This window comes from Tursiops truncatus, chromosome 7 (genome assembly GCF_011762595.2).
Source record: "Tursiops truncatus isolate mTurTru1 chromosome 7, mTurTru1.mat.Y, whole genome shotgun sequence".
Classification (NCBI taxonomy): Eukaryota; Metazoa; Chordata; class Mammalia; order Artiodactyla; family Delphinidae; genus Tursiops; species Tursiops truncatus.
Window position 1 is genome coordinate 59,956,499 of NC_047040.1, and position 15,470 is coordinate 59,971,968.

Below are 15,470 nucleotides of genomic sequence, written 5' to 3' on the forward strand. Positions count from 1 at the left end.
TTCATCACCAAGTTTCAAAAATTATCAATAGGGACACAACCCCAATCTTGTTACATCTATATAACCTGGTATCTTTTTGAGAATGGTCACCTCTCTTAATTAAGCATCCAACAATGGCAACAAAAGGGTCTGTTTATGCACAATAAGCCTACATTCCTTCCTCAGATTTTAAAGACGTTATGAAATATAAAAATAGGGATGGAGCTATTAGATGGTATTAGAGGCATTAGATGGATACCATTCTAATTCTTCCTTAGGGTTGAAACCGAGCAGGACCCTACAGGGCGCCCCCAGCTGACAGCTACTTGGAACCACAGGACTGAGACGGTCATCTCCGAACATAGAAGATTACCTCCTCTCCAGCACGTAGCCCCTCTTTTCCCTACATAATCTCTGAGCAAAACCTGGGGAGCTGGTTCTTTGGGATATGAGTCCACCCTCTCCCCAGGATTGCCAGCTTCCTCGACAAAGCTATCTTTTCTTTTACCTAACACTTCTCTCTCACAACTGGATTCTTGAGCGACAAGAAGCCAAACCTGAGTTCAGTAACAGGATAGCAAACTAAAGATCCTCATAAGAATAAAATTTCCTGAAATGGCTTGGTGTCATCTTCTACAAAATGTGTTTAGACAAACTAGACTCTGGCTTCATTCAGAGGCAGCTTAGAGCTTTAAGTGGCAGCTGATGAGAAGCTTAAGTTCTAAACACTTGATAGCTGGCAAATACCAATTAAATAGAAATAGTGTTTATTTAGAAATCTAAAAAGTTGCTTATGGCAATTTGCTACAACTTGGTTACACGGGTTTAGAAATTCAAGTGGAGTTTTGTAACGCCAGGAGACTTTTTGTTCCCAGGAGATGATCTTTCAAAGCACATAAAAGACCTGGTGAAAGCTACAAATATGATTTTGTAAACTATACTGATTAGAGATCTACCAGTTTGAAGTTTCTGATATTTTTGAATTTAGAGAATATAAAGTGAAGGGTAAAGAAAACTTAGAGGGAAAAATTTAATTTCTGAGAAATGTTTCTATTCACGTATTCTAAATTAATATTGAATTCTGGATGCTGCCTAAAAATGCTTCTGTGTCTACACTGTGATTCAATACTACTATACTAGAACTCTTTCTTTAAAAATCTCTTAAAGTACTTCCCTTCCTACTTATCCTAGAAAACAGCTTCTCAACCTCCTTTGGCTTATGGAATATACTTAAAAGTAAGAAATGCTTTCCTTTAAACATTTAATAGGAAAGAATTCACTTTTAGAGTTTTTAGCATAAACACCTTTCTCAGCTACTATGTTTCCTGTTATGCTCTCAATGAGGTTTCACTCAAGCTCCCAGCCCCAGGGAGGGCCTCATGGCTCACTTCTGTTGCCTCCCATCCCCCAACAGGTGTCCTAGCTTTAAGCTAAAACAACCCTTTCTTGAGATTACTGGTTCAAGCAGAGGGGTACCCACGAAGTGGGGAAGAAAGAATGGTGAGAGACTGGTGAAGAAATAATATAGTTGATGTGACTGCTAAGACAGACTATTCTAAAATAAAAAGATTATTTCAATTAGCCTATGCTTTATCTCATTTAACTTTGCTTCCCTAGTATGTAGCACAGGGAAGCCACACAGTGTGTCCCTGGGGCAAGGTGATGACTTGGAAGGGCCATCCTCATGTTTAAGAATAAGCTCTGATGAAACCTTGAAGTGGAGAGTGGAAACTGGTCCACGGCAAGGGCAAGCAGCCTTATAAGTCACACCGCATACCAGAGCCTTTTAAATGGCTGATCATAGGGGGAAACCATGCCCATAAAAGGCTGTAATCCAACAGCATAAGGGCTGAACAAGGTAGTTTATTTTGTGGGTTGGGGCTGGGGTGGTGTGTGGTTTTAAAAACTAAAACAACTCACTGTGCATCAAAGACTGAGGACTGATGCTAGGGGCTGGGCCACACATTTAAAGGCCAGATGTGCTCTGCAAACCCAGTGTGTGCAAGGCCACAGTGCGGTCCAGGAAGGCGAGAGAGGCCAGTCAGCAAGATTTTATTGTTTGTTTCCTTAAATTGTCAACTGTGTGTGTGTGTGTGTGTGTGTGTGTGTGTGTGTGTGTGTATGACAGTCATTCTCCAGCTGGGACTGAGAATGGGGGTTGCGTGGAGCTGGCCTTAGAATCAGGTGAGGGGAGACCAACTGTGAGCTGCGACTCCCAGAGCTCGGGAAGCCTTGTCTCATCTTGTCACAGCAACTGTTACTGATGGACAATGACAGGTTCAGGCCAGTAGAAATTACTCCAACTCCAAAATCAAAAAAATTTTTTTGGTTTCATTAAAATCTAGGCATTTCCATAGGGATGACCTGTGCATGTGAACCTCATCCATCATGTGTCCGTAAGGGGAAAAAGGGCTTAACTCTGCTGATGCATTAAATTCCATCACCAGTGAGCAGTGCTGAGACCACATTAGCTTGCCCCCAGCCAAACCGTTTCCCTACATCACTCTGTCATGTAATAGCCTACGCTCTTATTGAACATCAGTATAAGAAACCCCCCAATGAAGGGATTTTCCTATCTTTTACAAAACTCTCTATTAAAGACACCATCCCCTTAGTGAGTGTTCTTCATATCAGAAATCCATCTTATAAAAGGATCCATATCTCAAGTCCTTCTCTGAATTTAGAACCAAAAAAAAGAAAAGCTCCTCCCCCCGAAAAATGATGTGCCTATTCTCACCTATGACATTCTTTCTCATCTTTGGCAACCAGGAAGCTTAGACACTCTCTTCCTACTTCCTTAGGAATGAAATGGGGCTATATAAGTACAACCCATAGGTAATCTCCTTCCTCCTTGGCTGACTTCAACAGTTCTCTCCCAGTTCGCGATCTCCTAGACCGTGAAATTCTTCACAATTGACACTATCTTGTTCAACTTTGCTTCTCTAGCATTTTTGCAGGGAAGGCACGCAGTGTGTCCATGGCTAACTGGATTGTTAATTGGATCAATTTAATTGATACTAAAGTTTTAGTAACCATCTTAGCTGTTTCAGTTAGGTGACCAGCTCTCTCTGACTTTGTTGTAACAATATCTTGAAAGTGTTTTATTAAGAAATGAACACAAAACTCTTGAAATTAGTTGGGTTATAAGGAAACAAAGGCTTTTTTTTTCATCTTTTTAAAGCCAGGATTAGAGTAAAAGCAATGGGAAGATGTTTCAATATTAACACCAAAAGACAAGACTAAATTACTCAACCTCCTTTGCTTCTATCTCCAAAGAAAAATGATCTAGACACTGGAAAGGAGAGAGGAACCAAGGTATAAATGAAATTGAAACCCTCAGTAAGTGAGGGAATAAAAAATGAAGGCATCCTGACACTTGAATTAAGTTTGAATCTTTAGGCCTCCCAAAACTGCACCTTAAAATCTAAAGAAACGTGTAGATATGATATCTGAGCTACTATTTTATCTCAGAAATCAGTTAATAGAAGAGGTAACAGAAGACTAGAGATTACAAAAAAAGTCTCGGTTTTCAAAAGAAATGGGTTCTAGACATGAGACTAATAACCCGTTTTCAAATCTACCAATTATTAAACAAATCAAGTAGGATTACAGCAAAGATTCCAATTCCCGTTGGTAGGCATGGGCTCTCAAAGCCCGAAGAACATGAAATACCCAAGAGAACCTCATCTGCATTTGTGGCCCAGCCATGAGACTGGGTAAGAGGGGACTTAGTTCCATTATCTTCGAGAAAACAAGAGCACCTGATGAGGGGCTCTGAGCCCGAGGTCTGGTCTTAACTCCACATGCTGGTCCTGTGACCCTGAGGGAGAGACAACCTTCCTTTTTGGACTCAAGTTTTCTCATCTAAACTTGAGATTTGGGGACTTAATGGGGAACAAGTGTCACAGAGCCAAAGAACAGGAGCCCTGAGGTCAGACAGGTACAGATTTCAATCCAGGACCCCAAATGACATCCTGTCTCTGTGCCTGCTTCCTTTTTTGTAAAGTGGGTACAATGTCTACCTTGGCATTCTTCTGCAGTCTAAATGACAGCATATCGGTAAAGCAGCTAGTAGATGGCAGACACTTAATTAACATTTTATTAATGTTAGTTAGTCCCTTCCCCCTAAGGTGTTCTTTCTCTTGGCAGCTCTAAAAACTCAGCGGTTCTCAGGGTTGCTGATTAAAAGTCACAGGAAGTTTCAGCAACTGCCTTCAGTCAGAGAGGGAGTTAAAGGATTCTCAGGGAGGGTGTAGTTTAGTTGACAGTCCTCATGATGCCTTATTAATAAGAGGTAGAAAGCTGGGCTGGAGTAACCTGCAAAGTTAATGTAAGGCCAGGGTGAGGGTACGTCCTGGTGAGCCTGGGGCAGTCCTGGCTTGCACCAGGTGACCCAGCATCCTGCCCAGATAAACATGTCCTGGTTTGGATGATAAATTTTAACAGCTAAGGGCCACTATATCCCAGAAACCAAGGTGATCGGGAAGACTCACTGGATTTTCAGCTGGTGAGAGGACTGAAGCCAGGACACTGTCATAAATACATCAGTAGATCAGCTTCAGGACAGTAATTCACAATCCTTCCTTCTCCATTCATTCTCTTTTGCAAAACATTCCCAACTGTAACCTGCAGGCATTTACTTTGCGAGCTTGATACAAGCCCCTGTGGGTGCCAGACCCCGACAAGGAACCTCTGACTAGTGGTACACAAGCTCCTACTCTTGTTCAATAGTTTTCTTAATTACCTGGAGGAAGACACAGCAGGCACGCCTCTTGGTTTTAAAAAAGATAAAGCTTGCAGGGATAGAAAGTTAACAAAGAGCAAATGACCGAGACTCGAAAGTATGCCGTAAACCCAAACCACGGACCAAAAGTAAATCACATAAAATGCAAGGATACACCTAAAGGCATGCATTTAGATTTTGTAAATTTGCTCAAGGGTGGGATATGGGAAATACCGCTTGACAGCACATTCTGATGAAAACACCTGGAAGTTTCAGCAGAACGCAAACGTAAAAACGGTAGCCGCTAGAAATGCAAACCATCCTCAGCAACCGTTTCAAAACCAAATTTTAGGCTGAACTAACAGACGCTTGGGTCTGAGACACCGGGAGGCAGGTTCGGGTAAGCTGAAGGAGGCAGCTCAGCCCTGCCTGGGGCCGGCCCAGGAAGGGCAGAGACCCGGAACCAGTTCAGCTGCGCCAGGGCAGGACAGAAAACTGAAGAGCAGGGTGCTTAGCTCTGAAGAGACCTGTCCGAGGAGGCATGACAATTTCCTTCAATTATTTCAAAGGATAACCAGAGACTGATTTTACAAGATTCAACTCTGGATTCCTATATAGAGATCGTTTCTAGTAACTGCTGCTGGCCACACATGCCACGAGCTACCCCATAATGCAGTGAGGCTACCGTCACTGGGGACACGCTGACAACGGTGACAAGCATCAGGGGCGGTACAAGACGTGGGAGGTGCACCCATTCTCTCCTTGAGCCAAGAGCTCTCAAATCTACCCCACGCACCACAGATCGAGATGACCCGGGAATCACTTCTTTCTGCAATGATTCCGTTGAAACGCTGCTTGGGGTGGGCCACACCTTAAGATACCATCTGCTTTCTCCTTAAAGGGGGTGACAGTGCCGTGAGGGAAATGAGTTGCAGAGCAGCACATCCTCAGGCCACGGGCATGGGGTGGAGGAGAGAGATCTGCTCTGAGCTGAGTGAAGCCCGGGGACCCCTCACCTGAGTGCCCGCATTGGGCAGCTTAATATTCTCGGTGGCAGCAGTTACATCAATGGAAGCCCGCACAAGGATGTCCAGGTAGTTCATCTTGGAGTACTCCTGTCGGAGACAAAGTTAGTGAAAGCATTAGTGAAGAGGGAAATGTCCTGGGAGGTGGCAGACAACTTGAGGGGCACAGCCCGGCAGCGGAGCCCACCTCCAGAAACGTGCTGTTCCAGAGCCTCGAGCGCAGAACCACGGAGGCCTTGCTGTCCAGCCCTCGGATCGGACACTTGATGTTCACACAGTTCACGTTCACGCTGCAGTTCTGGGGCGAAAAGGAAGAGCAGGGGTTACGGCGCAGGGGTCTGGGGAAGGCCTTCCCGCCACCTCCTGTCAAACATTCACAGCTCTTGAAAAATACTTACGAGGGTCTGGTATTTTCTTTCGGCAAATAAAGAAAGTTTTCTACCATCGTCTGTCTGTCTTTCAGCAATTTCTCGTTTTTTTCTTGAGCTGTGAGCCTCCTGAAAAGAATTACATCCAAAAATAGTTCCACCTAAGGTAATTTTTTGGTACTACTGTACAAATGTCTTGAGCTCTCCCTCCCCAAACAGTGCCAAATTCACATGATTGACAATTAATCTTCACCCTTCTCCCATCACCAAAGGCGCAGAAATAATTTAAGTGTAAAATCCACCAGCCTACCTTTAGTTTCAGGAAGTTTATTTCATTTTGTGGCTGACAAGCTATCTTTTCCAATCCTTTGGATTCTACTTTCACCAAATAAAGCAACCATTTGCCATTGCTAATTTCTTTTGGCCACTGGATATTCAAGGTTGCTGTGCCGAGGTTTTTAAGAGGCTTGCCCAAGTTAATCACCTGTTAGAAAATAATACGTTATTATCTCAGTGTAATTCCCTCAACATAAAATTAAGTAAGCAGTTCCTGTTGCCAAGAGAAAAAAAGCCAAAGTATCTGGCATAATACTACAATAAAAGCACAGTTTCCAAAAATGGAGTATGGATAGGGCATTCAAAATAGAGACGTGTGCTTAAAGATTCCTGTCAATAAAAACAGAAAGAAAAGAGAGATCGAAGAGAAATAATCGTTCATTCCATCCAGGAACAACTTTTGTTGTAACAGAATCTGCAGTGTAGATACGCCAGGCTCTCAACAGACCCAGGAAAACGTCACATGTGTGTTTGTGCATCGCTCTGTAACCACACTGCCTGGCAGATGACCAAGCCTGTGCGGTGGCAGTGCACCCACCACCTGCTTCTGGGAAGCCCCACCTGCTGCAAAAATGAAGCTGTCCCCGTCCTTACTACGCAGGGGAGGCTTGGGATAACAACTGACAGACCCGGAGTAGGACCCTTCTGGCAGCCAGGAACCCACGAGTGCAAGCTGGGGGCAGGCAGGGAGCAATTCCCTGCAGCAGAAATCAAAAGAATTTCTGTGGAGGACTGCTCCGGAACCCACAGACCTCTCCTTCAGCCACAACTGCCTAGGTGCCATGACCACCACCCACTACCTGTCCCATCCATGTCTGCAGAGCTAAGAGGTGCTTTCAGAGGAGAATTCTGCCTCTTCACCTTGTTGCAGTCCCTGGTGGGCCCATTCTTGCTACTTCAGACTTTCACACCTCAACAACGGTCACTGTGTTTTCAAGAGCATGACTGGAGACACACAGACCTCAACGTGCCTACGACTTAGGAGCCACCTCTGTACCATGAGAATACGTTCATTCAACGGGACCAAGAGCCACTGGGATCGCCTACTTTGAAATGGGTCAGAGCAACCACTCGTCTTCCTTACTGGCATATGCCAAACCCACATTCACCATCACAAAACTGGGCTCGGGAAAGGTCGTGAACATTAACCACAAGCAACAAGACAGAGGACCTTATAATAGAGAAAGAAAGAAATCATAACACATTCTAAAGCCAGATAGAAATTACTTTGAGATTTTTGTTTTACAGACAGACTCTGGAGGGGGAAAAATCGATTCTTCCTTTCTCTCTACACCAAACTCCAACTCTCTAGGACCAAACTGAACTGGATTCTGAACAGAATCTTATGTTGAATGACAGTTGTGGTTCTCCATTCTGGAAAATATGACTTCTACACTAAGCCAGTATGCTGTTGAAAAGCTGGCAAACTCACTTTATCATGTGTATTTATTGTTATTTATTAAAATTACATATTCAAGACCATATACAGCACATGTTAGCTTTCAGTACACAGAACAGAAGGGCCAACTGCGGCCACTTACCCTGAACTCATACTCAATTAAACTTCCCACTTCCTCTTCAGATTTCATAGCTTGCTCACCAATGACTGTACCTCCAAAATACACCTGGGAAGGTTTAGCAACTCTGTTAAATTAAAAAACACCAGTTTTAGTGAGGATTGTAAACGGTCCTTTCAAACACTGATTTGTTGTGCTAAACACAAACACTTACCCGGAGACCGATAAAAGCAGTTCAATAACCACTCTTGCTGTAGCTGTAATTGAAGCCAAATTATCCTGATTGCTTGTTCTGAAAATGAAAAGGAAACAATAGGGTTTTATTTTAACAGTCAGTTTTCTCATTAAATTACACTTCTTTTATGCTTTAGATAAAGGCCAATTCATTGACTGGCTGTGTTTTCATGAAACAATTCTGAATGGAAGGTTGAAAGAACTCTTACGTTTCCAACTTCAGATTAATATCCAGATCTGTGGTGTCAAAGGTGATCTCGGTTGTACTTAAAATTAAATAAAAAGTAACCTAAAAAACAGAAATAGCTGTTAACATAGACTGAGCATATCGACACTGTAGTGTTATTTGAAACATTAAAATACAGTATGTAAAGGCATCACCCACACTGGAATTTCTTTTAAAAGGATTCCCAAGCTCGCAGTCTGCTTGTGAGCCGTTCTGGTTTGCAACACAACTCAACTGTTTCTCCTGTAACAGAAGAACATACCAGATCACAACACATTCACCGGCCACACAATGTTTTTTCCGTCCAACATGGTCTCCAGAAATACTTACAGGGAAAGCCCTCAGTTCTCTATATGCAGAATAAGTCAAAGTGTCCGGAAAAGTGGCGACGAGTTTAGCTTCATGAGCGTCATCACCATCTTTGGTGGGATTCTTTGGGTTGGAAGGGCTGTTTGTCACTGTTATTTCTAAAGCAATGTCCTTCTGATCTTTTAGAACTAGTTCTGGTACACCTTTTTGACTATTGAAAACAAAAGGAAAATGACAAAGCTCTCAACACATTTTCAATAACCCTTCACAAAAAGTCACTGCAAAGCCAGAGTCATTTTTGCTAGTGCTACGGAGCAATTCTTACATTGGTAAATAAGAAAATTTGTCTTGATTTCCTTCTCGGGTACAAAATTTATATTCTAGCTTAAGGTTGCTGTTACATACGTTGTCGTCTCCACATCCCTCTTTTAAGAAGTGCACCTGTAGGAAAACAAAATCGTTGTAATTTACATCACTTAGGACTCTAAATAGGTGACTGTTTCCATACAGTTCATTTCCCTGTGTGACAATTACGACAGCAGAATCCAAGCTACAAACATGCTTTGCATCAAACACCCACTCTGTCCTTTAATGAAACTGTGTTTTCAGAACACTCTGGCCAGGGCACTGAGGTGCTGTAGGAGAGTAAAGAGTAAACCTGGCTCTGCTGCTCACTCAGTTGTATGGCTTTGGGCGAGTCACTTAACCTTTCAGAGTCTAAGTTTCATCACAGGTGACACGGGATACCACCTCCCTACTATACAGGGTTACTGTAAGAATTACCAATAATAATGACAGTGCTACCTAACACATGATTACATATTTTAACTCATGTAATCCTCACAAGGGACCTATGAGGCATATACTATTCAGAGCCCCATTGCACAGATGGGGAAACAGAGTTCAAGGTCAGGAAAGCAAAGGGCAGAGTATCTTGCACTGTGCTAAGGGGTGCTCAATAATCACACTGATAAATAATGAGGAAAACGGTCTCCTTGCTTGTCACGTTTAACGTGACTATGGAGCTGGCAATATACACAAGAAACATTAATGTGACTATGACATTGAGATATATTGAAAAGTATACAAGGAACTATGCTTGATGACAATCAACTACAATGTGCAGATTTAGGCATCAGCCCCCAAGCCTAACTCACTCGTGAAAACCTTCGTCCGTGAGCCATTAGAACCAGGTGCCTCAGAGTGGACACTCCAGTATGAACTAGATTTTGACAAGTACAAAACGCCAAATCAAGATGTCACCACTCCCCAGCCTAATCTGGCATCTCAGCCATCCTAAACCCTAGCAAACAGACCGCACCTCATACGTGGTATACAGCAAGCCATCCAATCTAAATTTTTCTTCCTAAGATTACAGAGGCTACATTAGGCACTAAATGACTATCTCACTGTTAATACATTTTTGCCTTGCTGAATTTTGATACTCCTTGATTTTCACGTTCAGACTAACAACAGTTTCTTTTCTACATTTTAATGCTCTCAGTGATCAAATACAATGCATTTTTCTTCCTCCATACAGCTACAGGAGAAACTTGATGTGAGAATAGTAAGTTCTGTCAATTATAGCCTCAGTAAGTTGCAGTGGCCAAAAATTATTAAGAAAAATACTCTCTGGCTCCAATTGTACCCTGTATGTTCACTGCTAATTTGGGAAACATTTTCTGCAACAAACCTTGCATATGTTAAAAAGCTTATTTACTGCCAAGGAATGGCCTTTAGAGCAAATCAATCACTGGTTCTATTGCCTTCAGAGATGTCTGATTTAGCACAATAACAGGGCAAACAATTGGCAAAATGAAAGTCAGAAAGACTTACATCTGTATGAACAGACTTGGGTTCGTTTGCATTCAGAATTGGAAGAACTTCTGGAAGTGAATTCACTCGCCTCCGAGTGCTCGGCTCTTGGATCTCTACTGAAGCTGTTATGGGGATGGGACGCAGTTTATCTCTGATATTTTCCTGGAAAGTATGCAGAGGTACAGTTAAGCATGCTATACTTGCTACTGGGGAACTCCGAAACAATGCTTTCCTTTGTACTGGAAAATGGGTGGCTGGTATAAATGTCAGAAATCTCCACGTCACCCTTTAAAAGAACTGATCTGTCTGCAGCCCTCACCTGGAGCCACAGGGTTTCCTCGATGCACACCTTCTGCTTCTGCCGGCTCAGAGTGAGCGCCTGCGTATACTTGGGCTCAGAACCTTGGTTTCGAAACTGAACTCTTGATGACAGCCCAGATTTTCTTCTTTCCTTCTCAGCCTCCAGTGTGCCCGCAATGGCTAGGTGTAATCAACAACATCATGGCAACTCAGAAGTGCATTCGTACACAAGGCAGCTGTAAGTATGGTGAGTCCCTTTTTGATATATTTTAATCCCTCCTAGAACACTTGTTCCCACTGCCATTGTTTTCCTTCATATTCCCTGGTAATGTACATTCTGACTGAATTATGATGTTTCAAATCAAGCTGTTCTCTCCTACCCATTGCTGTGAATAATGTTTTAAAGCTACAGTTCCATTGGGCCACCTGGGGGAGCTCGAGAGTAAGTCAAAACCTCAGAGCAGCATCTAAGAATCAGTGTCTGACTGTGTTTCTAGAACTCAAGAGTACCTCAGACAACAGGAGGGCAGCCAACACTCCCTAAGCGCCTAAACTGACTCCCCCTTCAACAGTCCGATGCTTAAATTCAAAAATGTTCTCTAGATCAGCAGCAGGGGCTTCTCCTGAGTTGTGGCAGGAATGCAGAACCTTGGGCCCCAGCCAGACCTACTTAACCCGAATCTGCATTTTAACAAGATCATCAGGTGGTTCTTACACACATTCAAGTTTAAGAAGCTTTGATAAAGGAGAGTTGTCTAAAAGAGGAACAATATATATGTTAGAGATGGAGATGTCTTTTGACAACAGGATGAGACTTTTCACTTAAAAAAGAAAAAGAATTAAAAGGTAAAAATATACTTCCTTTCAGGGACTAGAGGGCCCGTTTGTTAGCTAATAAAGCTCCGACAACCAAAGTTTCCACTTCCAAAGCCCCAGAAGGCACATCCTGCTTGCGATTACCGACACTAACAGAGCCTGCAGACAAGCTAGGGTTTGGATGATCAAAATCTCACTTCTTGACTTCAGAATGCATTCGTTGCCAGTTCGCTATATGTAACTGCTAACTCAACTGTGTTTCTTTATGGGCCAACACTTAAATGACTTACATTTATTAATCACTCACTAACCATCAGAAGAGGAAGTGAACCAGTGTGTACAGGGCCAGGGCAGGTAGCTTCAAGGAAAAAAAATCTGCTCCAGAAAATGAGTAACCCATGTTCTAATATTCACATTAGAGTTTGGAAGAGACCTTTTTAAGAGCATCTATTTTAATTCCCTCTTCTTCCACATGAAGAACTGGAGGCCCACAGAGCTAGGTGGCTGGCCCAGGGACCTGCAGTGAGGGATGGAGGCAAATCCTACAGTCTCTGTCACAAACACAAAAGACGACTGCCTTACAAAGCCTCTTAGACATGCAGGTTCCCACTTCCCCTAGGCCTCTGCACAAGTCACTCTCCCCTTCTGCCGGCTGGACCACCCCCTACTTTTTGACTCCCCGTCACTGGCTGACTAACCCTACTCCTCCTTCAGATCTCAGCGTGGACATCGCTTCCTCTAGGAAGCCTCTCCTCGCCCCTCCTGGGGGTCCGACAGTATTCCTCCCATAACCACACTTAGACGGCTGACCTGTGACTGCCTGACCATCTTCCCAGGCAAAGCCGTGCCAGGGACCACCTCGGTCGGTTCACCACTGTACTCCCCGGCAACGGCAGAACACCTGACATAAACATAATTGGTAGAATAGATGAACAGAAGCATACACGCCAACATACGGCCAATGCACATTTGCGTGCACACAATGTGACGTCATCCTTATGCTCAAACAATAGCTGTTCCAATGTGGAAGGCCAAAATTTAGAAATGACAGTTTCAATAGTAATTTCTGTGTCCATCTAAAGAATTCCTAAATGTCACGGCTGCCAAATGGAACGGGCCTCCATTTTAGGCCCTCTGTGAACCTTGACATCATCCATTTATCAGTGACCTGCTAACTTCACAATGAACCAGACGAAGGCTCACGTGCTGAGTGCGCCTCACAGCAAAAGCAGGGGAGGGTGTGGGTGCATTAAAACCGTTTATCTACCAAACCCACTCTAACCTTTTCTGACCCTCCAGACAGTTCACATCATCTTAAAATCCTTGCCGGCCACCTTTGCTGACCTTTTGAGGGGCAAGCCAAGTAGAATAGTCATTAAGGCTCAATTATAAATATCTGTACGTATGGAACACCACATCTGAGGACTGCCGAGTTAAAACAGCCTAGTCAGACAATAAGCTCACACTCTCTGACACTGGGAACACAGATTTTAGAGGTATTAATTTCTGCAGCTTTGTGCAAGTTCTGCTTTATTTGATTCAGAATTTCCCAATACCGTGGAAGCAAAGGCAATGAAAACTGGTTTTCTCTCAATGTCTTCAGAAAAAAAAGTTCTATCTATAGTAGGCCATCCATAAACACTTGGTTAATGGAGTAGTTACAGAATATAAAATTCATTTACATGGCATCAAGCGCAGCATTAAAGCTAGAAGGAAGTGTGTAATTTATTTTGTAGAAATGATTGATCTGGGGGAAGACACGGAGTGTTCCGGTGAGATTTCACATCTACAGGCAAACAGAGTGGTTTGAGAACATGACCAATAGAATAAAAAACGTGTCTCCGTTTCCTCTCCTTGCCCAGTCAAAGAATCACTGTTTCTCCTGGTCTCTCTAGGCTACTTCCAAACACAATGGTACAAGGCCCGTCACCCAAGCCAGCAAGTGTAAGGCACTGTATTTGGGTAAAAACAACACAAACTACACTGAGAGGATGACAGATTGTGAGAAATCATAAAATATGTCGTCACTGAAAGCCACACAAAAAACGATTCTCTGTACTCAATAAAATGCCGGCTACATCAAAAGTAAAGTGAAAGGCCACAGCTCCTCCGGTGTAGAAAGTCCTAATACACCCACACCGTGCACACTCCATGCAAGGTCCACAGATCCTGTGGGGAGACCGTACAGCAGGAGGTGGCCCAGAAGAAGGGGCCTAAAAAGGTCAAAGAGATGAAGAAACCACCTGAGGACAGTTTAAAATCCGGTAAGATGAAGGCCAAGTGGGCCTATGACAGCATGGATTGGGTGAAGGCCGACTTAGCTGTCAAATTCTGGGGTGTTATAAAGGGACATTTTTTAATGAAGAAAAGAAAGTAATACTTTAGGTAACACGGACAAACCCTAAGAGAACTCACTCCATCTCAAGGTAGAGTAAAAACTGAAAGGCATGAGAATAGACCACCCTTCCTGCATTTTTTTTTTTTAAACTGATAGGAAAATAAAAACTCAAACGTTAAGGGACTTGCTCTGTGTTGAAGGGTCAGTCAGCATCGGTGCTGGAACCAGGAGCAGGGCCCAAGTCTCTGAGTTCTCAAGGCCGGCCTTCACGTCCCCCCAGGGCCCACCCTCGGGGACACAGCTTGGGTGTTCTGGGCCATGGAGGCCTCTGGGAGGGGACTGGGCAGCAAAGAGACTATAAACTGGTAATTATTAGAGCAGGACGCAGGCTCCTGCGGTCACTCTTCTACAGCTACCACCCTCCACCTCACAAGTACAAAACCAATTTTCCACACTGCTTTTCAAAGACAGAAATGGAGGAAACGGTTGTGGAAGCAAATGAGTACTTTTCCAAGGCATTCATTCCGTCCTACATCATCTGCTCTGGAAACTTCAAATGGGGACCAAATGCAGTTTTCCCCTTGGGCTTCACCCTCCTGATTAAAGAGGAGACAACAGATAGACTTAGTTCTTTAAACCAGAATTTATGGACCCATTCTGGCCATTACAGTTTTTTATTCTTCTATTATTTATGCAACTTTCAACCTGGCAGACAGAAAAGATATAATTTTAAAAGTAGCAGGTACTTACTTATTGAAGGATTGTAACCAGTGGGTTTGGCAGTATATTCAAAACAGGCCTTGACCTTCAGGCTGTATAAAATCAAACACATATTTCTTAAGAGATGCATTATTGCCCTAGAAAAATATCCCAACACGTTCCCCAGCCCTGAAATCCCCCCAGTGACGACTGATGAGTAAAATGTTATATATTCACTTGACAGATTCCTCTTCCCTTTGACCATTTCTCTTAATCTTCCCTGTGGCTCCTCAGGGTAACAGGGCCATCATCAAGCAGAGACGTGACATGGGGGAAGAGTGGACACAGCGCAAACGCTCACCATATCCCGCTAGGCGCCCCGCAGGGCATTTTCTGATGGAGATCAATTCTGTTAGGTGTAACTGTGATGGTTTGCTGAATATTAATCACAGGCCGGGATCTGAAGACAAAGGAGTGAAAAAACAAGCTCAGCCCTTTGCTACTTGGAGGTAAGATGAACTCACATAATAGATAGGCATCCTCAGATGTGGCATCTTAAAAACCACAGGAAAAAAAAATGTTCCCCAATGTGATTGCTGCTCCCACACTGCTAAAGAAAACAACTGTTAACAGAGATAATTTAAAACCTGTTTACACGATATTTATAAAAATGTTTAAATATGATTTATTTAAAATTATAGATTGTTTTAATGATTTTAATATTAGAGTTTTTTAAACTGAAAGAAAATATGGGCAACATGTAAAAGTTCCAGAGTTTTCAG

General features: G+C 43.2%; 1 protein-coding gene across 4 annotated transcripts in view; it reads right to left on the reverse strand.

The window, feature by feature from the left end:
• ITGA6 (integrin subunit alpha 6) overlaps positions 1-15,470 on the reverse strand; it is a 76,110-nt gene that overhangs the window by 8,445 nt on the left and 52,195 nt on the right. For all 4 annotated transcript variants that reach the window (XM_073807570.1, XM_019922422.3, XM_073807571.1 and 1 more), the window contains 14 exons: positions 15,050-15,148; positions 14,740-14,801; positions 10,855-11,015; positions 10,554-10,697; positions 9,043-9,158; positions 8,739-8,928; positions 8,568-8,651; positions 8,392-8,471; positions 8,163-8,240; positions 7,973-8,075; positions 6,406-6,579; positions 6,126-6,224; positions 5,915-6,025; positions 5,719-5,817 (listed from right to left, as the gene is read on the reverse strand). In XM_073807570.1, coding sequence (XP_073663671.1) covers positions 5,719-5,817; positions 5,915-6,025; positions 6,126-6,224; positions 6,406-6,579; positions 7,973-8,075; positions 8,163-8,240; positions 8,392-8,471; positions 8,568-8,651; positions 8,739-8,928; positions 9,043-9,158; positions 10,554-10,697; positions 10,855-11,015; positions 14,740-14,801; positions 15,050-15,148 — 1,600 coding nt within the window. The remainder of the gene's footprint in view (positions 1-5,718; positions 5,818-5,914; positions 6,026-6,125; positions 6,225-6,405; positions 6,580-7,972; positions 8,076-8,162; positions 8,241-8,391; positions 8,472-8,567; positions 8,652-8,738; positions 8,929-9,042; positions 9,159-10,553; positions 10,698-10,854; positions 11,016-14,739; positions 14,802-15,049; positions 15,149-15,470) is intronic.